Source organism: Sapajus apella, unplaced genomic scaffold (genome assembly GCF_009761245.1).
Source record: "Sapajus apella isolate SASKATOON/1434 unplaced genomic scaffold, GSC_monkey_1.0 scaffold12, whole genome shotgun sequence".
NCBI classification, from domain to species: Eukaryota; Metazoa; Chordata; class Mammalia; order Primates; family Cebidae; genus Sapajus; species Sapajus apella.
In genome coordinates this window covers 13,525,704-13,550,992 of record NW_022436952.1, presented here as the reverse complement: position 1 = coordinate 13,550,992, position 25,289 = coordinate 13,525,704, and the positions used below count along the sequence as shown (strand labels likewise).

At 42.3% G+C, this 25,289-nt stretch overlaps 1 protein-coding gene across 4 annotated transcripts; it reads right to left on the bottom strand.

Moving 5' to 3' along the window:
• Positions 1-273: 273 nt before the first annotated feature.
• PCTP (phosphatidylcholine transfer protein) lies at positions 274-24,913 on the bottom strand. 4 transcript variants are annotated; one of them, XM_032280097.1, is made up of 6 exons: positions 24,672-24,913; positions 9,848-9,965; positions 6,406-6,485; positions 3,727-3,898; positions 2,758-2,825; positions 274-1,546 (listed from the first exon to the last, which is right to left on the bottom strand). In XM_032280097.1, exons 1-6 carry the CDS (start codon positions 24,810-24,812, stop codon positions 1,481-1,483), a joined length of 645 nt encoding a protein of 214 aa, XP_032135988.1. In that variant the 5' UTR covers positions 24,813-24,913; the 3' UTR covers positions 274-1,480. The 4 variants fall into 4 exon arrangements, with proteins under 4 accessions (XP_032135988.1, XP_032135989.1, XP_032135990.1 ...); XM_032280098.1 differs by having other exon boundaries at positions 9,848-9,962; positions 24,672-24,906; XM_032280099.1 differs by having other exon boundaries at positions 24,434-24,811.
• Between the last annotated feature and the right edge of the window lie 376 nt (positions 24,914-25,289).

The window sequence follows — 25,289 nt, the reverse complement described above, 5'->3', positions numbered from 1 at the left end:
TGCCAACCTACCTATTGCTGTTAGCAGCAATCCTACCAGCAAATGCAGACCAATACCAAAGATACCTCAAAGATTTGAACTCTAATCTCAGTTCGAGCACCTGTATTGGTCCATACCTGAAGCTACCTACGTCTGACCTTGCATATAAGTAAGCCCAGAATTAGGTTTTATGTTCAAGTCCACAAGTTAGGCTGAATATAATTGGCAAATAAAGGAGATCTAACTGATGCATTATCACAAAAGGGAGAAGGTAGGAAGGAAGCAGTACACAGGACAAGTAACAACCACTCTGTATTTACTCATTATAGAACACACTTTTCTTCCCAGAGAGAAAACAGTCTGAGGTATCCCACATTAATAAATCCATTTCTGTGGCTTTACATCCTGAATTTCTCTGTTATTAATCAAGGTTCAGTGTCATTACACACAGTGATTAAAATTTTTCCCTGAGGACATCAAGGCTGTGCCTTTGACTCTAGAAATATCTTATCCTACCAAAATTCAGGAGAAAACATAGAAAACTAAAAGTCTTTCTGGTGGTAGAAAAGGCAGACGACTTAGGCAGAATTCCTGAGAAAAAGGTGCAGAGTCATTAAGCCACCAATTAAATGTCACCTGGCTGTGAACTGTTATCCCTTCTATATTTCTAAATATTCTAGAAGGAAAATTCATTTTATTGCATAGAAGACACTTTTTCACAAGGCTATGCACAAAGCATCTCTGCTTTTGCTAGCTGCCACACACCTTGATGCCTCAGTTTCCAGTAAAATGCAAAGCTGGAGAGGTATAGGCAGCCTTTCCCCAGTGACATAAGGAAGAGAGAGAGAAAGGAGAAAAGACATGGGTGATAAGGAAAAAGTGGTTGTCACATTATGTGTCCAGTCAGGCCTGTGATACTTCTCCAACTGGTCTAGCATCATAACAGCTACTGATCCTCCACAAGTAAGAACGAGGAAAGACTTACTGGATTATCACCTCAAATCCCAGCCTAACCAGCTCCACAAAGCATAAGGCCATTGGCACATGTCATCCAGTATGGGTGCACTGAAAGTCAGCTCTGAATGGAACGCCACTTCCAGCAGCCCATCCTGAGTTGGAAAAAATCACATTCTGCAAAGAAGCCAGCCTCCCCAAATAGTTATTCTTACATTTTGTTGTGTCCCTCTGCCCACCCATCCCCATAAAATGGCACAATGGAATGATTGTGTTCCCTACTGAGGACTTCTCTTCCTGATAGCAAGCAAGCAAAGATTTCCCTAATCTGCCCCATATTGAATTATGGAAGAAGGCAGCCCACCCCAGGATGTGGGGAATAAGAAGCATGCGAGCGGGCTGCCTGTCAGGCAAACATGCTTAGGAAGGACATAGTAGAATGTGAAAGCCTCTGAAGATGGAAACACGAGAGGAAGGCTGAGCAGCAGTGGGTGGTGGCCCCTCCAGAGATGTCATCCCATGGATGCAATGTTCCCAATTCTTTTTCTTAGGTTTTCTTGAGGTAGTTCTGACAGGCTCTTGCCATGTCTTTCAAGAAGTTAGGAACTCCATTCTGCAAGGGAAATGAGACTGTCATTTCTATGTCTTCACAGTGGTCACTCTTGATTCCTTGGGATGTGGTAGAAGATAAACAATGTTGGCTTTAGGACTAATAAAAATGAATAGGCCCCCTTACTGGATTTCAACAGAATGTTGTCACAAGTTATGACAAAAAGTAAGACCCAGGACAAAAGTAAGACCAGTCCACAGGAACTTCTCTTGCAAGGCATTGCCTTATATGTTAGCTTTTTCTAGGAAAAAGCAAATATATTTCTGAAACAGTGTTTCTCAAAAAAAGAGAGAAAGAAAGAAAGAGAGGAAGAAAGAAAGAGAAAGAGATACAGAGAGGGAGAAAGAGAGAAAGAAAGAAAAAACACAAGCAATGAGCTTAGGCTGGATTGCTGTATTCCTCCAAAGAAGTGAGAGAAAGGACTTGCTTTACAGAATTAGAAAACTGTAAGGACTGGGGACCAAGGAGTAGGATATATCATTATTTAGTTAATGTTGAGCACTGGGCAAAACTTTTCCTAAATATTGTCTTATTTACTCCTCCTCTATGCAGTAGAAGATATCTATCTGCATTTTTAGAAAGGAAATTTAAGGCTTCCTTAAATAAAGCAAGACAGTCAGTGGAGAGTCAGGATTCAAAATTGCATCTGTTTGACTCCAAAGCTGATGCTTTTTCACTCTCCCAAGGAATCTGCTGAGCTCTCTAGTAGGTAGATGTTGTGCAAAGCAGGCTGATGGTCCCCATAATGCCAGGCTCCTGGGCGGTCTCTGGTGATACAAACTATCACCACTGTTCCCTCCCTTACAGGAAAAAAAAAAAAAAGCAACAACAACGGCTTGGACACATCTGGTTGTCTCCAAGCCAGGTCAGTCTTATTCTCCCATAAGCAGAGGAATATAGGCTCCAAAGGCACTATTGTCCCTTCTCGGAGCACACTATTGTCCGGAGGTTCCAGAGAGTGATTCTGGTGGCGTCTTGGGGCACAAGCAGGGAGAGGCTGGCATTCCAAGCTGACAATTCTTTGTCTTTTGTCCTGGTCTCCGTCTTGGATGTGGGCAATCCCAGCCCCAGCCAGAGTCACTCAACCAAACTCTTCATAAAAGAGCCTCATTACGCCTGAGACAATGTGTCTCTTCAGCCTGACAGCCCCATGGGCTAAGTCAACATTTGTCAAACACACTCCCCACCCCCTGCCCCACCTCCTGGGATCTCACCTTGGCAGCCCAGTTAATGAGCCAGGACGGAATTTGGCCACCCGGGTTATCAAAGTAATACATGAAAACTAGAGAGGGAAAGAAAGGACAATTCAGAAAAAGGAAAAAAAAAAAAAAGAAAACAGAAAAATATAGCAACAAAACTGTGCAAACTCTACATCTTCATGTTCAAGCTCAGGAACTGCAGAGGGAGGTAGCACATAATTCAGATGGATTTCTCTCCAGGGACTTCCCTTACGGCATACTTAAATATAGGCACTTTTGAAAACAGAGCCACAGGCACGATTTGCTGCTATTTATTAAATGCCAGGCAAGTGCTGGACACGTGGATATGGCCTCTCATGCAATTACCCTAGCAATCCTAAGGAGATGGTAAAATTAATCCCATTTTATAAATGATGAAAGAGAGACTCATAAAAATTAGGTGACATATTCAAGGTGACCATCTAACTATAGCTCAGACTTCTGCCTAGGATGCAAGGCCACACTCATTCTGGTAGAGCAGGTGGCCTCACGCCCCACTCTCTGCAACTCTCCTCCCTGGGAACTGAAACTTGAGCTGGGCAGTTTTGAGTCTCTCAGTTTGTACTGAGCCGGAACTGAGGCCTCCAAGACAGACCTGCCAGCCTCCTTGCCTACCCTTACGCCCAGCGTATGCATCCACAGGACCAGCTGGAAGTGAGTATCTAAACTCTCCTCTGGTTTACTTTTAATGGTCCGGTTTCATCTGGACAATACCATCTGGAGAAAATAGACTGGGTCAGAGTTAAACATCATCCTCATGCTCTACTCAAGTCTGTCAGGGTGGAATGAGCCTCTCTCTAGGTGCCGATCCTGGTCTGCTCTGCACCTGTGCCTGTCCTCTGACCTTCAGGGATATGCTTCACGTACTTGACATGCCCTTCCATCAGCCTGGCCCTCCCGCGGGGACCCCTGGCTGGGTGCACTGACAGGCACCATGGGTTTTACCTTTGCTCCCTTTCTTGCCATCACTCTCGATCACCAGGCTCTGCTTGTATTGCTTTACCCGGATCACCCCAGACCTCTCACCAAGCTGAGGCACAGAGGTGCTCTGGGCCAGGACCACATGGATCTTCCGCCCTTCCACATCCAGGTCTCGCCGCTGTCGGAGGTAGACATACTGTGTGGCCGGTCAAGGCAAGACACCAACGCCAGCATAGTAGACAGACAGAAGGAAAGTGCCACAAGCTGGAAGAAAAGGGAGGTGATTCTGTGCCTCCCACTTGGCATTTGCTCCCTTCTACTGCGAGTTCACTTACCTGCCCTGTCTCCCTACCTGCCCTGCAAGATGGTGCCTCACACCACCTAGTGTTCTCACCAGAGAGCATGCATTACTTACCTGTCAGTCATCCCTTCATGCTTTTAATTATGTGAGGAAACCACTTTTCCTTTCTCCAGGAAGGCACTAGATGACAGAGGAACCACTGTGTGATCCTAGATTGCCTATGCAGCCTTGCTGAGACTCAGATTCCCTGTGTAAGAAAGGGAGTAACACTGCCTTCCAGACAGGCTTGGTGGGGGCATTAGAGAAAGACTCAGGCAGAATAAGCACTCAGTAGACAATGGTGCCATTCCTCTTGGTTCTGGCCTCACCCAGTGCTCTAGTTACTGACCTCTATGCCTAGAAAACGGTCAAGCAATGTCACAGCTAATGACCATAGAAAGACATGAGACTAACTGAATATTTTGTAGGCATACATCCTCTCTGGACTAACACTAGTTCACCAAGAATAACAAAGCCATTTCATGCCCATCAGCCTTGACAGAAGAACCCCTCACGTCTACAACACTATTCTCGGGAGAATAATGAACGTCTGTGAAACAACAGAAATCACTACTGATCGAGCTCTTATCACGTAACATCATGCTCTTGACATACAGCTTAAATTTCAATCCTTACACAGACCCTGTGAGTTTGGTATGAGTATCCCCATTCTACAGATGACAAAAGTGGGGTTCAGAGAGGTAAAAACCTTGCCAAAAATGCCACATCCCAGCTGAAGTGATGCAACCTGAATTTTTATCTCAGATCTGGCTCCAAAACTTAGAAGTTCATAGCTGGACAGAGCTCAGATATTTAGTTTGTTAGTTACACTTTCATACAACAGAATTTTGGGTTTTGCACTAAAAGGAATCAAAAGCCTAAAATAATCAAAAAGTCACTATGCACAACACAATTACTATAACCCAGCAACTGTCTAAGCCCCCACCCACCTCAGTGTCTTTTTTTTTTTTTTTGGGACGGAGTTTTGCTCTGTCACCCAAGCTGGAGTGCAGTGACATGATCTCGGCTCACTGCAACCTCTGCCTCCCAGGTTCAAGCTATCCTCCCACCTCAGCCTCTGGAGTAGTTGGGATTACAGGTGCTCACCATGTCCAGCTAATTGTTTTTTTGTATTTTTAGAAGAGACGGGGTTTCTTCATGTTGGCCAGGCTGATCTCGAGCTCTGACATCAAGTGATCTGCCCACTTCAGCCTCCCAAAGTGCTGGGATTACAGGCGTGAGCCACCACGCCCAGCCCCACTTCAGTGTCTTGACAGCACCCACTGTTGTCCCACCCTCCCACTGGACAGTCTATTGCTCCATGCTCTTATCTACTGATGAGTAAAGCTCTTAAATGTTTCAGGAAAGAGATGACATTGCTTTGGCTCTGCTTTCCTTTCTCCTAAACTTTTACTTTTTCCTTGCAGCAAATATTGCCGCACTCTGTCCCCCAACTTTCTCAGCTTATGTGAAAGATATCACCTGATACTCCACTGAGAAAGAATTACCTTGATACAGTGATTAAAATTTGGCAGAACACCTTTGAAGCGCTGATTCAGTGGCTTCCAAACTTTTTTTTTTAACTCCATGAGATCGTTTGCTAAAAGGATCTTACATGGAAACTGAATCTGTGAAACACCTGGCTGCTAGGATTGAAGAGGATGGTGAAGGAGTCAAAATCTTATCTAGGAGTTATCCTACCTCCATCCTACTCACCCCCCAAAATTCCATCCTAGCCCCCAACCTTAGTCCTAAGGGGGTTCTGAAAACCTTATAGTGCCAGCCAAGCCTCCCTGCATTTCATTCAACTGCTTCATTTCATAAACAAGGATATTGAGGGGAAGAAACTTATGGTCAATGTCCAGAGCCAACAATCCAGGAAGGATTGCGGTGGGGTCAATTGAGATGGGGGTGGTGGACAAAGCTGGAAATGCAGGGGCCTCGGTTCGGTACCCACCTTGCCACTAACCACCTGTGTGCCTCTGTCATCTCACCTCTCTGGGAGCTCCTTTCTCCTCTGTAGGCTGAGGGAGCTGTATCAAGCACTCTATAAAAAGTTCCTTTCAGGTCCCCAATTCTGTGACCCGACAATTTCAAGGCCTAAGGAAACTTCATAGGAAAGTATGAGCTGCTCTCCAGTGACTGTAATTATAGACACTCCATGTGGTCGGGCTCAAAAATCACACTCTGAGATCTCCAAACACCACACAAGAAGCAACATCTTTAGCAAATGCTGCAAGAATCAGAGAAAATGTTATCCATGCCTGCTGAGAAACCAGCTCTACCTCTCTGCAATAGACTACAGCTGAGGAACACAGAAACCCTTAGAGGGCCAGGGAATTAGTACCTTGTGGAAAGGATACATCTCTGTTGGACATGGGAAAAGGGTACTTCACTTCCCAGTAGACTACAGTCTCTCCGTTGCATTCTTGTTCATAGAGTTCTAAAGGAAAGCAAGAGAAGTTAATGCATCTGGAAGCCTTTTTAGCTACAACTAATAAGATGACCTCTTAGACCAAGCACGGTGGCTCATGCCTATAATCCCAGCACTTTTTGAGGCCAAGGCAAGTGGATCACTTGAGTTCAGGAGTTCAGGACCAGACTGGGCAATATGGTGAAACTCCATCTATACAAAAAATACAAAACAAATCAGCCAGGCATGCCAGGTGGTGCATGCCTGCAATCTCAGCTACTCTGGAGGCTGAGGTAGGAGGACTGTCTAAGCCTGGGAGGTCAAGGCTGCAGTGATCCAAGCCATGAGTGCACCACTGCACTCCACCCTGGATGACAGAATGACATCACATCACAAGAAGAAAAAAAAAAAGATGACTTCTTAGGGTATGATTAAACCACTAACTAATAAGGTATAGAATTCTAGAAAAATATCAAACCGATTAATTTCCACTGAAAGCCTATTGCCCAGGGACAAAGTTTAGTGTATAGAAAAATTTGGCACAAATAACAGAGGCCAACAAATCTTGTCTATTGTATGGCATAAACAATATTCTTGATAGAATGCAATGAAAATCAGACCTCGAAGAAGTCAGAGATTTTAAAATCAGGATAGCCACCAGATGTCACTAGAGTACCAATAGCTTTGCTTCTGAGCCCTTTTATTTCCCTTTAGGATTCCTTGACCCATTACAGCTAGCCTGGAACTGAGTCACCCAGTCTAGCACATTCATAGGTGGGAAATGAAGGTTCCAGAATGGGCAACGTCCTTCCTAAATAGTTAGAGAGCAGCAGAACTGTGGCTTACCCCAAGTTTCTTTCTTGTCTCCCACATTTCTATATGCCATGTCACAGCTAGGGTGGCCAAATTTCCCTATTATTCCTTCCATCTTACTATTATGTGCAAACAGCAGCCAATCCTTGGAGGGAGATAGCAAAGAAATTTAATGACACGCACACTACTCTCTGTCCCCAGGCTGTTGCAGTAAGCTTCTTTGTACCTCCAGTTAGAGAAGGAGCCCACAGTCCTTTGAGGAGATTCTAAGGAGGGATAATTTAGCTTTTGAGAGAAAATCTATTAGAAATAGACTGTAGATTAAGGAGCTTGCCAACCAAGTAATGTCACAGGAGGATGATGACAGCCCTTAAAGGAAAGGGAGAAGTGGACATCTGTTGCTTTTGCATGCTCAGCATTGATTCCCCCTTGGGTATCTCAAGTTTCCTTCAGGGCATCACCCTTTCCCTACTTCTCAGCTACTTGGTTTCAGCAAGACTGAATGGAGTAATTTCAGGGATGGGTAAATGAGCAAGACATGGCCATGGTGACTAATTCAGGGATGGCAGATCTGGCCAGAGTCGTCATTTGTCACTCTAGCAAGTTGAGAGCAAAAAGTGATCTAGTAAAGCTCTCAGATGGACCAGAGTGAGATCTACAGCCTCAAGATTGTTCCAGCAAAGCCTAGCTGCTGCTTCCACTGGATCAGAACCCAGAGTGAAAGATGTTGATGTTGGGGAGCAAACATCAGAGGCTCAGCAGTTGTTTTGCCTAAAGTTAGATGCCTTCACTGGTCACTGAAAAATAGATCTTCCATGCTGCCTGCTTCCTCGCATGGCTCTTTTCCAAACTGAAGCCACATGTGGGTCTTATTGGCAGAGTCTATGTCACATGACTGTATCTTGGCTGCAAGGAAGACCTGGAAAGACAGTGTCTGGCTGTTCCCTTGGATAGGTAAGCATCCCACTGCCCCCTAAATAGGAAGCGTATTTGAAAACACTAAGTTACCCAAAACTATGATGAATGTCCACAGAAAATAAGCACAAAGTCTAAGCTGAGCTGGCAAGAGCCAATCCTAGCATCTGGCTGCCATCCCTAGAAAAGTAGAACTCTCTTTCCACTGGGGCTATTTGTATGGTTAGAATGTAAGCCTGGATCTTCTGGTGGACATCTTGGCCATGACATAAGAATCTGCATAGAAATTAGGTTAACACAGAAGAATACAGAGTTTAGAGATGGAGAAAGAAAGAATCCTGATGAAATTATTTAAGCTCCCTGTTGCAGCTGCCCTCAAAGCTAGAAGCCCCCGGACTATCTTCAATGCCATGAACTAATAAACTCCTTTTCCTCTTCCTACACATTCTTTAGTTGGCTTTCTGTTACTTGCAACCAAGAGTCTCGACTAAAGGCTTTATGTGCCTTTGTCTAGTTCCATAGCTCCATTCCACTATGACTGGGTTGGCAGAGGCTACCCCAGCTCTAAGTGGCAAGAGAATTCCCTGTGTAATGTCTTTCATAACTGTATCACTCAAGGGGCAAAATCGAAGACACGTAGCCTGGTCGCCATGCTAGGCCCTGGAGGATCTCGACCCAACATCTGCCCTAGTTCACGTAGTAGTAGAAGAACCTATTCTAGCTCTTTGAGTACTGCTAGTACTAGTTCTATTAGCTAGTTCTACTAGCATTAGCAGCACTAGTACTATCAGTAGTAGTAGTAGAACTAGTACAAACAGTAGTAGAAGACCTAGAATAGGTTCTCTTACTCCAACCAACCCAACACCAGCAAACTGCTGGTGGTTATTGAACATATTGCTTCCTGCTGTCCTGACTTTACTAATGCTGATCCCTGGGCTTAGAATGCCGTTAACCAGTCATCCACTCAACTCTCTTCACCTCAGATACGTGTGTTCTTACCTGTTTGGAAAATTTTAATTCAACTCTCAAACCAAAATTTGGACCCCACCTCCTCCAAGAAACTTTCCATGACAACCTAGATACACGGGATGATCACACAACTTAAAAATTTGTTCTTGGGGCAAAGGAGTCCCAAGAGCAAACTGTGGGGAGGATTTCAGACTACATAATGAGCAAGTCCATGTGGGAGCAAAAGTACATTTCAGTCCCACATTTGAAGTGCTTTTGTGCCAAAATTTAATAGGAAGCACTAGATAGTAGAAGTTACATTTATTTTTTCTACTGGCGAGAATAAATAAAAGTAGATTATCCTTTTTTTTTTTTTTTTTTTTTTTTTTGGGACAGAGTCTCCCTCTGTTGCCCAGGTTGAAGTGCAGTCTTGGCTCACTGCAACCTCCACCTCTCAGGATCAAGCAATTCTTAATGCCACTGCCTCCTGAGTAGCTGGAACTATAGGCATGCACCACCATGCCCAGCTAAGTTTTGTATTTTTAGTTAAGACAAGATTTCACCATGTTGGTCAGGTTGGTCTCAAACTCCTGGCTTCAAGTGATCTGCCTGCTTCAGCCTCCCAAAGTGCTAGGATTACAGGCATGAATCACTGCACCTAGTCAGAATAGATCTATTTTCTAATGATTAAAAAGAAAAAAAAAAGCATCACTTACCTTTAACGTACTGGTCCCACTGTTTTCTGTAGTTTAAGTCCATATAGACATCTGCCAGTAAAGTTGGTGAGCAGTCCTCAAGAACACCAAAGACTTTATACTCATAAAGTCCAGTCTGCTATAAAAATGGAACAGGTAGAAATGTCTATTGGTTCCCAAGTTGAGAGAAAGCTGAATTCCACATCATATGAAAAGCAGCTGATGATGGGGTTCGTGCCACACCAAACACTGACGTCCTCTGTGGTCTTGGTGACACAAACGTAAAAAAAGCAGGTGCAGGCCCTGCTCTCAGGGATCTTAAATTCAGGTGGGCATTGGTGCTAGAGATAGCTATAAGTGACATCCAGGTAATTTAAATAGGGTAAGAAGGGTTGTGTGATAAATGATGTCTTGCAGGAGCAGGGATGGGGAGGACATCTATGTAATCAGGTGATCAGGAGGGTTAACATTTATCAGAGCATTTTGCTCCAAATGTTAATAGAAGTCAGCCATAGGAAGATAGGAAGAGCCCATTCCTGGTAGAAGGATGGTCCTCAGATTGATGGGGAGGCAGCTTTAAAGAACCTGGGATCTGGAGAACTCTGGATGAAAATGAGAGTGGCAAGAGCTGAGAGTCAGAGAGGTTGTGAGGGCTGGACCCAAAGGACTTTGTAGGCCAGGGTACGAGGTAAAGATTTCATTCTTATTGCTATAGAAAACTAATGGATGTCTTTAAAAAGAGGGATGACCAGATCTGATTCGAAATTCAGTTTAAGAAACATGTAATCAAATTAATTTTTAAAATATGATTCTTGCTGCGTGGTAGAAAATAGACCATAAGGGAACAAGGAGATGGGTTAGGAGACCAGTGCAATAGTTCAGATAAGAGATGACGGTGATTTGAACAGGAAGTTAACACGAGTGATGGGGAGAAGTCAGTGATTTAAGGATATATTTTGGAGGTAAAGTCGAAAGGAATTGCTGATACATTGTGGGGAAAGGGAAAGCAAAGAATCAAGGATAACTCTTACAACCCAAGCTGGACAGATGAGAACACCGTCTTCTAAAATAGACAAAACTTGGAGAAGTGGTGATTGGTGGGCTCTGGAGGTAATTAAGAGTTCTCTTTTGAACCAGTTGAATTTAAGATGTTTATTAAGCATCCAAGTAAGGGTGTCACATAGGCAGCTACAGTTCTTGGGAGGGATTATATTTTAAATAGCCATGTGGCACAATGAAACCCAACACATTGTTTCATCAATTCCAAGACATAATTTGTCAACAACCACTTCTTTTTGATTCTGTATAAAAGACTGAAAAATGAAAAACAAAACAAAATCTGCTTCAAATCATATAAGGTCCTTTTGTTTGGAAAAAGGCCTTTCTAGATTCCAAAGTACAAAGGAGTTCCCTTGCTTTCCTGGTAAGCCATATGCTTGTCCATGAGGGTCCTGGCCTAGAGTTGGCCTCATCACACATTTCACTCTCTGTACAGTGGCAACTTACCATTCCTGACCCTCGCCTTGCCTAAAGGCTCTATTGTTAAAATTAAAGCAATGGTTCTTAGATTAATTTCAACACAAAGGCAAAGAAACAAATGAACAAAAATGAACTTTTGGATGAATTCTTGCTTCCGTGTGCTAAGGCCGTGTTACTAGCTAATCATGCATGAATGGCTCCCTCTCCTTATACACCATGCCACGGACTGAGGGGAAGTCAAAGAGTAAACATGTTGACTCTTTCTTGAGATCCTGAAGCTTTCACGGACTTCTGGCTCCTGTGGTACAACCTAGGGATAAATACCTCCCGACTTAGGAATCTCAGATGTATGTGAAAGTACCTGGCAAAAAATGAACATAAAATTGAAATAGAATCCATAAGAATTGTCCAGGTCTAAATGCATGTGGCTTCAAACCATTAATTTTCAATCAGCAAATATCAAACTAGTCTATCTGAACCCCTTATGTGCCATGCCACGGATGCCCCAATAGAAGGTTAGGCCTCAGGGTCTGATGAGAAATGTCAGGAGTATAAACATCTTATCTTTCTTGCCTCCTCCTACAAACACACACACACACACACACACACACACACACACACACACACACACACACGAGAACTTAGGATTTACACATACCTACACGTTACACTCATACACACTTGTTTTCATAAGTAAGCTTTGGAAGGAGACAACTAGCAATTATTCAAGAATATTGCGGCCTCGTTTTCTATACATTCTAAGCAAAAAGAATTCTTATGTGTTAAGATAATGACCTCCCCAACCTTTAAATAATTTAGCATTGGATATCTGCATAAAGTAAGACACACTCTTCCCTTAAACTGGTTCCCTTCTTCTCCAGAATGTAGTTACAACCCTTAGTGGCTTCCATTCTGTTATATGGCACATAAAAAAAGAACAGAAAGTTCTCAAGGAAGAGAAAAATAGAACAACCATCATTTGCCTGAATCCAAAAGAATGAACTATTGTGACAATTTCCTTCAAACATTCCCTTCGAGGCAGAACTGAGCAGTGCCAGAGCCCCAGAGGAGCAAAATGCTCAATAACACGGCAACACCTTCCCTGCTTCGTCAACAAAATGCTCAAGTGCTGAACAGCCTGGTACAAATGCTTGGATCAAAGCATTTTCTCATCCATTATTTCATTTTAAAAAGGATCTAAGCAACAATACTCATTTTTATTTCATATTTTATAAAATAAAGTGGTTAAAAAGATTATGGAAATGACAAAAAGAATTTTTAAAAAGTGACATGTAACCCCATAATCCACAAATATCTACTGATAATGTCTGACATATTTCCTTTAAGTAAATAAATACATCTGTATGTTATCAAATGGAAATCATATGGTATAAATAGTTTGTATTCTTATTTTAAAATAAATATTATACTGAGGTTATGAAGACTTCATACCTAAATCAATTATTCTCCAAAAAGTAGTTCTGTTTCTAAATATTTTTATGAAAAAAAAAATTTCAGAATATTTATGCTTTTGTAGAATACTTGGTCCATAATTCTATTTTTTTATAGAAATGATTCCTTAGATATAAATTTTAGGATAAGTAGATTAATATTTTAAAGTACTTTATACTTTCTACAAATCTTGCAGAACATGTGCACCAAGTGTGTGCTCTCACCAGTTCCAAAGGAGCATCTCACCAGCACTGGGCACCATTGTTTATACAAACAATTTGATATGAAAAAACAAAACTAATTGGGCAAAGTTTTTATTACTACTATAAGATCTAATGTGTATATCTCTTTAAAATTAGAGATATAAATCCTTTGCAATATCTGCTTTATTTTTTCAAGCTTACTAACATTTGAATAAAAGACTCCAAATATGGTTACTCAAGAGATTCTTGGCTTTTCCTGAAGCTCCTCCAGAAAACCACCTCTACCAGTGGCTCAATTTCCTTAGCTACACTAAAATGTATTGGATACTTTTCTAACGCTTCAGTTATAAGACATTTAGTTTCCTACAATTCAAACAGTAGAAGGATTATGTTGGTAGTGGAGATTAGTCAGTATCATGTACAGAATACAAGAGCCAAAAGAAACATAAGACTTGATGTGGTAAACACTCCTTCTTATTAAGACAACCCCTGTGGACACGTAAACTGCTAATGACTTCCCTGGTGTCCTCTGCAGTTAGAGGAAGCCATGTGATTTCTCCCTGTTTTAAATGTGGACATGATGTTTGGAACTATCCTATGACCAAGAGGCAATCAAAATGAGAAATAGAATAGAAAGACTCAGAGGGTTGCTGGCATGATTGATGGCTAAACCAATGACAGCAACTCTACTGATAGGTAGATCTCTGACCAATTTATTAGGTGAGAAAAACATTCCTCTGTTTGTCATTGATTGTCCAATTTTCTATTACTTGTAGCTAAAAACAATCCTAATTGACATAGCGGTCTTTATCAACAATGCTGAATTTTATTTGAACCCTGTCATCCTAGATCACAGTGAAGGTTAAGAAATCCCCCCACCTTTTGTGTTTCATAAGGTATACTGCAAAGATCCACTACCATTCCTCACAGGACTTAGATAAGACTCATGGATGCCCCTGTTTACCTATGACAAGGCCAGACACAGACCCTCCAAATGTCCCTTTCTTTGTCTTATTAATGATTAACCAAGCTGCCCACCCCCACTGATCAACCGGAGCAAAATGCTTGTTAACCCAACTGGTTGAACTTTTTTCCTTCCTCCAGGCCCCTGAACTTTGGCCCATCCTAAACCTGAGCCAGCGTACAGTCCCTTCTGAAAACAAGCTGGGCTCAGGGCAGAGTGTACCGTGACCTGCTATACGATCACGCCATCCTTTCATTCCCCGTCTCCACATACGGTTCTTTCTAATGTTCTTTACGCCTCTTCATAAAAGAACAGCTCTGCAACTTCCAAGATGCCTTTAGAGCTTATGGGCAAAGCACTTTTCCTACTGTAATACTTCTTTCCCTAACTTCTTGAAATAATCCATGTGAATACAAGTCTCTCCTTACTAAGTCCAGATTTATTTTTTAAAATTTGACATCAAGGTAAAAAAGTAGGCTGACAGAATAGTGCTGATAAGACTTATAAATATTTCCAAGAAATATAATTATACATAAGTTCATTAAAACAGCACAGAAGTACATAAACATTGCTAAAATGCACTGTCAAGGAAAAGAAAAGATTACAGATACTTTAAAGGATATTAAATTGAGGTATAACAATTATTTTTGCACAGAGGCATATAAAACCATACATGACATGTTATAAAAAGTACTGTCTCCTTTGAATAAGTAACTCAGAAAAAAAAATATAAAAATATATATAAAATATATAAATATTATATATAAGTATGATATATGTAACAAATTTTATATATAATATTTATAAATTATATATTTTATATATAATACCAGCAAATATGTATATTTTTTATATATATATATATATAAATAAAATGGCAGTAGGTATATATATTTACATATATATATACCTGCTATAGTTCATAGAATGAAGACTTGCTGGTATTCGCTACATCTTGATCCCAAGAAGAAATCAAGCAGAGGCTTCTTGTTGTCTGCAGATTGGATTCTGTTTCCCTTGGTGATTTACTAGCAATACTGCAAAAGTCATGTATTTTGTATTTGAAGGAGTTTTCTAATCCCTTTGACCTGCTATAAATTATTTCGGTAATACTAGTAATTGTTTTTCTAAGCATGGTCCACTCTCCAAAGTTTTATATTCATTCTTCCATGTAACAGTTAAGATAGTCCTGTGATATAGATAGGAAAGCTAGTGTTATCTCCACCTTTACAGAAGGAAATGATGCTTAGAGAGGCCAACTTACTTGCCTGAGTCCTGCAGCTAGTTAGTAACAGGACAAACAGAGAGATGGTGTGTCATTTAACACTGGCCCCTTCTATTTCCTAGTCTATTCTCTTCTATTCCCTAACAATGTCTCCTTATTTAGCTGTATTTTCTCTGCATGTCATCCCCAAATCATTGTTCCAGACCACAAGCTAATGTTAAAGATAAAGAAGACCCATCATGTAGGATCTTAGAGCAGGAAGGGGCCTTAGTTCAGCTGTGTAAAAGATGTCAGTGACTTGTCAAGAGTCAGCTGCTGATGATGCTGGTGGTGGCAAAGCCTGGATGGGAACCCATTCCTTACCTACGCCAGTACTCCTGCTCCAGGCCACCCAGACCAAACCTCCCACTGAGATGCTCCCCTGAGTCCCTATGCCTGGTGTGTTTGCTCAACAAGCCTCCAAAGGGCCAGAAGGGGCATTTTTTTAGATGCAGCTTCTGAACGGTTCAGAAAAGAACGAGGAGAACGGCAGGTATAGAGAAACAATGAATATTATCACTTTCAACAGATAAGGTACAATGCCAAGTTTTTCCATATACTATTCCAAACGCTGTCTCATAAACTAGAAAAGCTAATCAGAAAAGACAGCGTGGTGGTTGTAGCATAAGCTCAGAGTAACCATCTTCGTAGAGTCTAAACTCTTCACCTATTAACCTGTAAAATGGGTCTAATATGTTTCTACTTCATGGAATGATAATGAGGATTAAACTAGATAACCCATCTAAAGTTCTATTATGTGGTACACATAATAAGTACTTAGTAAATATTAGATATGGTTTACATTCACATGATAGGTTGTTATTTCATTAATAAGGTAAGTAAGATGATCTCCTTTTTCCAGATTAAAGAACTAGGATTCAGGGCAATAATGTAAATTTTCAGGAAAACCAGTGTCTACAGTGTACCTGCTCGAAGCCAGGCTATGCTTAGTCCTAAATACTTGCAATAATCCTGTAAAGTAAGCATCGTTAGGTCCACTTTATAAATGAAGAAATGGAGGCTGGAGACAGGGGAATGCATGGCCAGGAAATCCATTACTGATATCACTAAGTTTTGAGATGTTATTACTCTGGCCAACTTGTCTAAACACTAAATTGGTATATTTCTTACCAATGGTGATTTAAATGTGTGGAAAAAACAGCTGTGCAACTTATTTTCAATTATATTTACAGGGTTAAAGTATTCTGAGAAATATTATTGCCAATAGTACACTTATTTGTCCCCAAGCAGAATAAATTCTGAAAGAGATGCTATGCATTTGCATATGAGAGGCATCAAAATGTCATAATGTTTGCAAATGACATTTGCAATCCCCACACAAGAGTAATTGCCTGTAGAGGTCCCATCTCCCAACGAGGCCTTGAGAAAGGCACCACCCATTCCCTGCAATTTATGGTGTTTATCTGAATTTATGCCACTAACTACAAGGCAGTCTTGATGAATCACAGATTCTCAAATCCTGTGAATGCACTCATGAGTGTGCATTGAGTTCCCTTTGCCTCTCACAGAAGAGCTCATTTCCATTCCTCAGAGGGACAGGAAGCCTCCCCAGTCTATTTATCTAAATGCTGTCCAAGTCCAGCCACTTTGTGGCAAGTAATAGACTCAGATGGTATGAAAAGTAAGCATTTTTCACCAAAGTAAAGCAGTTCTAATGGCAGAAGTCAAAGCTGCAGCTGCTGCTGGGAAGTATGTGCCAAGACTCTACAAAGACATACAGTTGATATTTAAGACCTCTCTAAGAAAATGTGATAAGTTGAATCCCTACGGGTTGTACATCGCTGGGTAAAATAATACTGGTAGCTGACATTTACTGAGTATTTACTGAATGGCAGGCACTGACCCAAGTGCTTTAACATGGATTATCCTACTTAATCCAAATAATGATACGAGGTATGGACCATCAGTAAATGTACTTTTCAAACAGGCAAACGAGGCTAAAGATGTTCTACAAAGTGTCCAGAAAAGGCATATTTATGGAAACAAGAACCTCCATTCAGCATTGCCCCCGATTCACCCGCTGGTTCACTACAGATGTTGGTATGATATTATGTCCAAGCATTCAGAATGCCTATGCTCTTGCCTACAAGTCACCTCTCCTCTCAAAGGATTCCCAAGGCCAAATGAAATATCAGTGTTTTGTTTTATTAATAGTCACCTCCTGTAATCGCCATGCAGTGACCTTACACCTGGAGACAGAAGAGAGGCATCTTACTCTTTCCTCTCTTCTCCTTCCACCAAATCTGAATCTTTAGACCAGCGTTCTCCTGTGGCCTCATACCCACAGGCTTATTCTGAGGGAACTGAGGAGAGGGAAAACTGAGGCTCTCACTTATTTATCCAATTGTACACTCAAGGGAGACAGAAAAGAAGGAGCTGGCTTTGGTCTCTAGTGGGAAGTAGAATGCTACAGATGGGTGTCTTTAAGACATGGGGGCCCTGCCCACTAGTAAGTTTCAGCTCCATAAGTGACCAAGGCTCAAGAACCATTCTATCAATCTTGCTGGTAATCAGAAGGGTGAGAGAAAGCAGCAGTTTTATAATCCTGAAGTAAAGTGGCTCATGATGCTAACTGGATTATTATCCCACCCAGGGAAATAGGAGTAGGCATTTCTCATCTATACAGCGAAATCTGTTCTTCTGTGAGTTGAATCTGTGTTTCTCTCTAAAGGCCAAAGTTTCTCTCAGCCCAGCCTGCCCAAATTCAGGTTTTCCAGTCATGCTGGCCTTTGAGTATTTTAGTAGGTCAAAAGCACAGGAAAGAACAGTCCCTGGGAAAGTACTGTCCGCTCCTCACCAAACTCTTTGATTAGAAGCCCCATTCAAGGACAAAAACACAATTGAGGCTGTCCCTTCTCACAGTGCCGGGCATTTAGATTTAAAAACTTAATAAGTCAAGCCATCAGCCAGAGCTTTTCAGTCCAACATTTATTTTGTCTAAATTGAAGCTGTGAGCCTCTGTGCACTGGTTTCACACTGTCTATGGGCATGCTGCGGTGGTTAATGGCATAGTAACGAATCTCAAAGTTCCTGCAAGGCCTGTCTACAGATCAATAGAAGAGATTTTCCAAGTGATCCATGGCCCTTCTCCCAGGGGAACGTCTCAGCATTGCTCAGGGGACCACATTTACTCCCGAGTGGCCACTAACTTAAACATCAGGGAGAGGGAGTCCTAAAATGGATGTTACTTTTGTCTTAAGACATTTTTTGGTCTCACTTTCGCATTCCAATTTCCATTGCATCTCATCTCCTGCCTCTGACTTTAGCTCTCAATGTCAAAACTGCTTGGTAGATGCTCCCCATCCACCAATGGTTCTCAGAGTGTGGTTCCTGGACCAGCAGCTTCAGCATCACTCAGCAGCTGGTTAGAAATACAACGCACAAAAAAAGACAGAGAGTATCTGTCTGTCTATCTGTCTATACATACATACATACATGAACATAGAACATATTCATTGATGAGAACATGGATTACATTCATTGATGAGTGTGATCAGAATATATATACACACACATAATTTTAGAGTATATATACACACACATGCTTGTGTGTATATATATATACATGTATATGTGTATGTGTTTATATACACACATATGTGTATATGTATGTGTTCATGTATATATATATATATTCTAATGCACACTCAATGCATGCTTCTGTGTATATGTACTATATATATCCAAATGCACAATCAATGCACACTCAAGTTTGAGACTCTAATACACACTCAAGTTTGAGAACCATTCTGCCATGTATTATTTCATTCAATCCTCTCAACAACCCTGAAAGGTAAGTATTATCCCAGTTTTGCAAATGAGGAAACTGAGATTTCAAAATGAAAAGGTAACTGATCAACATCACCTGACCAGTAAGTGGAGACTGGCCCCTGGCCACTCCTCAGTCTCAGCTCCACACTCCTCCTGGCTCTTCCTGGAAAACAAGGCAAGTTCAGCCTGGCTCAGGGACTAGCACTCAGTGTTCCCTCAACCTCAGTGGCTTAAAAGCCAGCATGCTCATATGAATCTACTAAGAAGCTTATATATACATACACATTCATAATACACACACACACACACACACACACACACACACACACACACATATAAACACATATACATGTGTGTATAAAACCATTTTCTTATGAAAGATTTCAAACATACATGAACATAGAGAGGACAAAATAATTAACTCCTATGTGAAGGGGGAGCCTATGAAAAGAACCACCCAAGCCCCACCCTAGACCAGTTAAATCCGAATCCCTAGGGTAGGGTTTGGAATTGTTTTTAAAGCTCCCCCAAGTGATTCCAATGTGCTTGAACTTTGAGAAACACTCCTGGATTCATTTCTCCTCCAGCTATTTGCATTATTCAAATCAGCTAACTGCTGCCTCCACAGAGGGGCTTTCTGGACTCGCTTATCTAAAACATATCACACCACCCCTAGCTACCCTGCCATGCCATCTCTCTATCCCTTTATCTCACTTCATTTTCTTAATAGCATTTTCTTTAAAGCACTTTATAGCATTTTCCACTATGAGTGAATATGAACCATGTTCAAGAAGCTCATTCATTGAAGCAGCAGCACCATCTCCTTCTTCACCGCTATCCCCACAGTCTGCAAAGACAGTAGCATATGGGAGGCAGTTGATGAATATCTCCCAGATGAATAAACTAATGATACTAGAACAGAGCTGAGATTCTAACACAGGACTATCTGACTCCAAAATCCATGCTTTTCCCACAATACCCATGGCAGTCCTGGTCTAGTTTTGCTTTAGCTTCCAGAAACAGGACGCAGCTCTTGCTTTGAGGCAAGCTGTGTATTTGGTACTGAGTTTATCAAAGTAGACCGTTCATGTTAGTTACTAGTTATGAAGTCTTATGTGGCTTGCTCAACAACTCTGGATCTTATTTCCATTTGTAAAGTAGGCCCATTTTTGCCTATCTTCCACATCTGTGTAGAAGGGCAAATGAAAACTTATGTGACAGCATTTGTAATTTGCAGCATCAAATAAAGTTATTATCATTACAACATGGAGGGGAAATAAGAGAAGAAAGGAAGGAAACAGCAGGCAAAGAAAGAAGTAAAGGAAATAAAAAGATGGTGTTGGGCAGCATGGTTTAGAAGAAACTTTCCAATCCAAAATGTTGTGATTTAATAGAAAAATAGAAAACAAAAAATTTATCAAAATGCTGTGCATCAAAAGTGCCCTCTTGTCCAAGAACAAGATTCAGAATCATCTGTGTCAGCTAAAAAAAGGACAGTTATATTATTTTTATTTTAAAATACAATTTGCTACATTGAAATTGCCTTCAAGAGCCTCTACTCTTGTTTCAGTCTTTTAAAAACATACAACAGTAACTTTGTTACAGCATCATTTAAATAATGGTCACAATTTTGTTTTTCTCTATCCTTCTTTCAAATCCTGTTCAAGAGCCCCAAGGAGTCACATAGCTTTGGTCTTAGGTTGGGCACCTCTATGCTGAGTGTGGAAAGCAAAGCAAGGGGTCAACACAACCAGCTCATACTACACAGTGGAAAGCATACTATGCACAATCGTGTCCTTAAAGGACCATCAGTCCAACCAATGCCTATAACTTCATAACTAAGCCACTAGAATTGTCAGAGAAGCAACTCTTAGATTCATAGCATTCCATCTGCCCCATTGCAGAGCCTCAATAAAGCCTGAATGAAGTATATATACAAATGATCTCTGGTCTCCTTTCTGAATACAGTACTTGTGATATTATGAGATATATATATATATAAAATAAATACATATACATGTATATGTATATGTGTGTATATAAATATACATTATATATACATATGTGTGTATACATATGGGTGTGGGGGGGTATGTATTGGATGTACAGTACTAGAATGTGTGTATACACACACATCCACACACACTCCAGTACTGTACGGCCAATACACATACATACACACACACACACACATTTCTGTCCACTGTTTCTGGTTCATAACTCTCATAGCCCTTGTTACAGTGTTTTGTATTTTGGTGCACTTTAGGCCTCAGGGGTTGAGTCAAGAGTCATAACACCTTCATTCCATAGAGGGTCCTCCCCCACACCCTGGAAGAAGGAATGCTGCATGGAAAGGCCAGAAGAATCTGGACAGGCTTTCTTGGGTTTCCCCAGTCAGTCTATTAATATGAGCTCAGATCCTTTTCATTCAGTCACATTTCAGTGCTGTTGTCCATTCTTCAATCATGTCCAGCCAATGAAGTTTCCATAAAAGGCCCAAGAGGATGGGGTTCAGGGTTTCTGGATAGCTGAACTCATGGAGGTTCCTGAAGGGTGGCGCATCCAAGGAACCAAAGGTCCAAGCCCCTTTCCCCATACCTCATCCCATGCATCTGAATCCTTTGCAATATCCTTTATAGTAAACCAGTAAACGTAATCAAGTGTTTCTCTGAGTTCTGTCAGCCTCTCTAGTAAATTAATTGAATCCAAGGAGGGGGTTGTGGGATCCCCTATTTATAGCCAGTTCATCAGACACGCAAGTAAAACAACCTGGGGTTTTCAAGTGGCATTGCAAGTGGCAGGGGAGAGGGGGTTAATCTGTGGAACTGGGACCTCAACCTATGGGATCTGACACTACTTCTGGGTAGATAGTGTCAACACTGAACTGGAGGACACCTAGCTCATGTCCACCGCAAAACTGACTGCTTACTTGGTGTTTGGGGAGAAATCCTCAGGCATTTGGCCACAGGAGTCTTCTGTGCTAACTGTGGTTGGTGATGTTGAGACAATGAAAAAAAAAAAAACACAGTTTGAGTTTTTTTCTCCCACACAGTACTGTACCTCCATTAATGAGGACCTCACCTTCCTAAGATGGTCCACCCCACATGTGGGAAGCTTTATTAGAGAAAGAGGGTGTGTGGCTTGGGGAAAGAGTAGGGGCTTCATGGGCAGATGGACTTGGATCTAAATCCCAGTTTCATTCACCACTTCTTAGCCATGTCCCTTGCATATGCCACTGACTTTCCCTGGACCTCAACTGCCTTGTTTGTACACAGGGAAGATGGCACAGTGGTCTGGTCTGGCTAGAGAAGAGGTCAGGTCCATGGACAAGTTATGGGAGAGAGTGATGGAAATGTGAGGCGAGACCAAGTTAATTCAGTGTAGCCACCACACAGCATTTGCCTTCTCTTTGGAGAGGCAATGCAGGAGCATGTTGAAGGCACAGGACTGGAGGCAGACAGTTGGGCTTGGATCTCAGCTGGAATCTTGAGCAACCAACTTAACTTTTCTATGCATTCATTTCCATTTAGGTAAAAAGGTAATCATCATAGTACAGTATCATAGGGTTGATGCAGGGATTGAGTAAATCAGTACTTGCAAAACACTTAGCACTTGGGATTATAAGAAAGCATGCAATAAATGTTAGTAATTAAAAGATGATTATTACAATTTCTGCAATCTATAGGTCACTGAAATGGTAGTGATAAGATCACAGCTTCTCAGATGTTTGACAGACAGGAGCAGAGAGGTGGTAGGCAAAGAAACTAGTTAAGAGGTCACTGCAATTCCAAGTGAGGGATGCTGAAAGTAGCAAAGATAAAGGAAAGAAAATGGGAGGAAATAAGCCAGATGCTAGATATGTCTGAGCAGTTGAATCAACAAAACTTGACCAATGCCTTGATGTGGCTGGTAAGGAAAATGGAATAGCAGAGAAGATAAAAAGATTTTGTCTGGCTGGGTGTGGTAGCTCATCCCTGTAATCCCAGCACTTTGGGAGGCTCAGGGCTGAGGCAGGAGGATCCCTTGAGCCCAGGAGTTCAAGACCAACCTGGGCAACATAGCAAGGCCCCATCTCTCAAAAATAAAAATTAAAGAAAATATGTCAATTTTCAAACTGAGGTACCTTTTAAAGTTACCCTAAGAAATTAATTCTTCCTGTTCTATACTGTAAGCTTCTTGGTTATCTTGTTATACCCAAAGGTCCTAGCACTCAGCAAGTATTCAGAGTTTGTTGAGTGAGTAATCCATCAAGATATAACATCTGTATATTGAAAAAAAGTAAATAAGGCAGTTTATCCACTTGCAGTTATCTGCTGTGTTCTGGATTATGAAAAGCCTAGCCCAACCAATTTGTAAGTATTCAAAGTAGCATGTTTTATATCCCACTAACTGGGGAGGGATGGACTGCCTCCAAAGCAAATATGTACGTATTTAGACAGGAAATTTCTTCACAATACCTATATTCTCCATTTATTTAGAGTAGGGTTTCTCAACTTTGGCAATATTATAGTTTGGGACTGGATAATTCTTCCCTGGGAGAGGTATGCATTGTAGTCATCTACACTATCAGATTTTCACACATATCTTGACAAATTGGATTTAAACCCCCTAACAACCCTGCAGGGAGGTAGGCAGAGTTTTCATTCCTTTTTAACAGATGGCCAAATTCTAAATATTGCAAACGTTTGTTTTCTGTTTTAAAATATAAAAATACTATATTTGATGTAAACACAAATGCAAATGCCCACCACATGTTTGACATTCACAAGATCATGGACCCTGCAATCCCACCTGTGCTATTCACTTATCTGGACCCTTTCAGGAGTGACTTCACCCTCGAGGGCTGCTGCTTCCATCTATGAAACACAGGGTTTAACCAGGTGAGCACGAGGTATCCTCCTAGCTCGAACACTATAATGCCCTGGTCCTATATCAGGAAACTTCAATTTCACCCACATTACCTGCGGGCAACTTGTAACCTACTTGCCATGCTGCGACTATTGCACAAACCAACTGATGACAAGCTTTGGATGACAGGCCTCAGGGACAATGCCTTCCACCTGGATGGCTACCTGGTTCCAAAGACCTTAATAACCAATCCTGTTCCTCCTACATAACCAATCCTGTTACTCCTCCTGCCTGAAGCTTCGGACTCATTAAGTGCCACTTAGAAAGAAGGGGCAACAACCAAAAGAAACGAGTCACTAAAATAGTAGGGCTCTTCTTGGCAACCCCCGACACTGACCACCTGCACATCCAGTCCCTAAAAGTTGTATCATTTCCTCCTCTATCCAAGCCCTATGATCCCCCCAAGCCCCCACGATGCCACTGGCATGCAATGGAGAGTGAGGATCAACGTCCCTTGTAGGCATGTGCGCAGGACTAGGAACCAGCTGACCCACGTTTCAACTGTCATTAACTTCGAACTAACTACTTCCCCCGTGGGGCCTGACCTGAGGCTGAACTCCGATGACTCCAGCTCCCCTGGATCTGCACGAGGCACTCACTTGGAGGCACCGCCCCTGCGCTAGCTCCAGAGCCTGAGCCTGAGCCGGGGCGGGGCGGAGCTCCTCCCTGCGCCGGAGAAGACCCGCCCCTGTCCCGTCAGCGACTGCCGCCCCGCACTCCCAGCGGGGAGGTTGACCCCGTCGCACTCCAGGCCCTGCGGTCCTCCAGCGGGTCGGCTGCTACCTGGTCCAGCAGCCGGTAGATGCTGATGCCCGAGGTCTCCACCAGCAGCTGCCAGTCGGCCCCGGCCAGAGCGGGCTGCAGGAGCTCGGCGCAGGCCTCCCGGAACTGCTCCTCCGAGAAGCTTCCCGCGGCCAGCTCCATCCTTCCCAGTCCAGGCTCCTCCGACAGGAGGACAGGCCGCGGACACGCTCGGTGTGGGCCTCGGGGCGGGGCGACGGGGCGGCCCCAGCGTCATTGGCAGGAAACTGAGGAGGAGGCGGGGCCTAGGCAGGAGGCGCGGCCTGGAGGGGCGGGCCTAGAAAAGTGGGCGGGCTGAGCAAGGGGCGAGGAGGACAGATAAGAGGTAAAAGGAGAAAAGTTGGACTTGGTGTGGGAAAGGAAGGAAGAGCTAGAGAAGTGAGGAGGCTTCCAGGGGGAAGGGAAAGGGAAGAGGAAGGGAGACGGTGATGTCACTTCAAAAACACCTCCACAGTAGCCCATCCCATACTCCTTGCTACCCCCATAACCTACAGACCTGCTTGGGTGTCTCTCCTTTACCTTTCTGAATAAAGTAGAGAAAGCCTCTAGTAGACATGACAGGAGAGGTAGACAGAGTAGAAATTCTGGAAAAATCCTAAG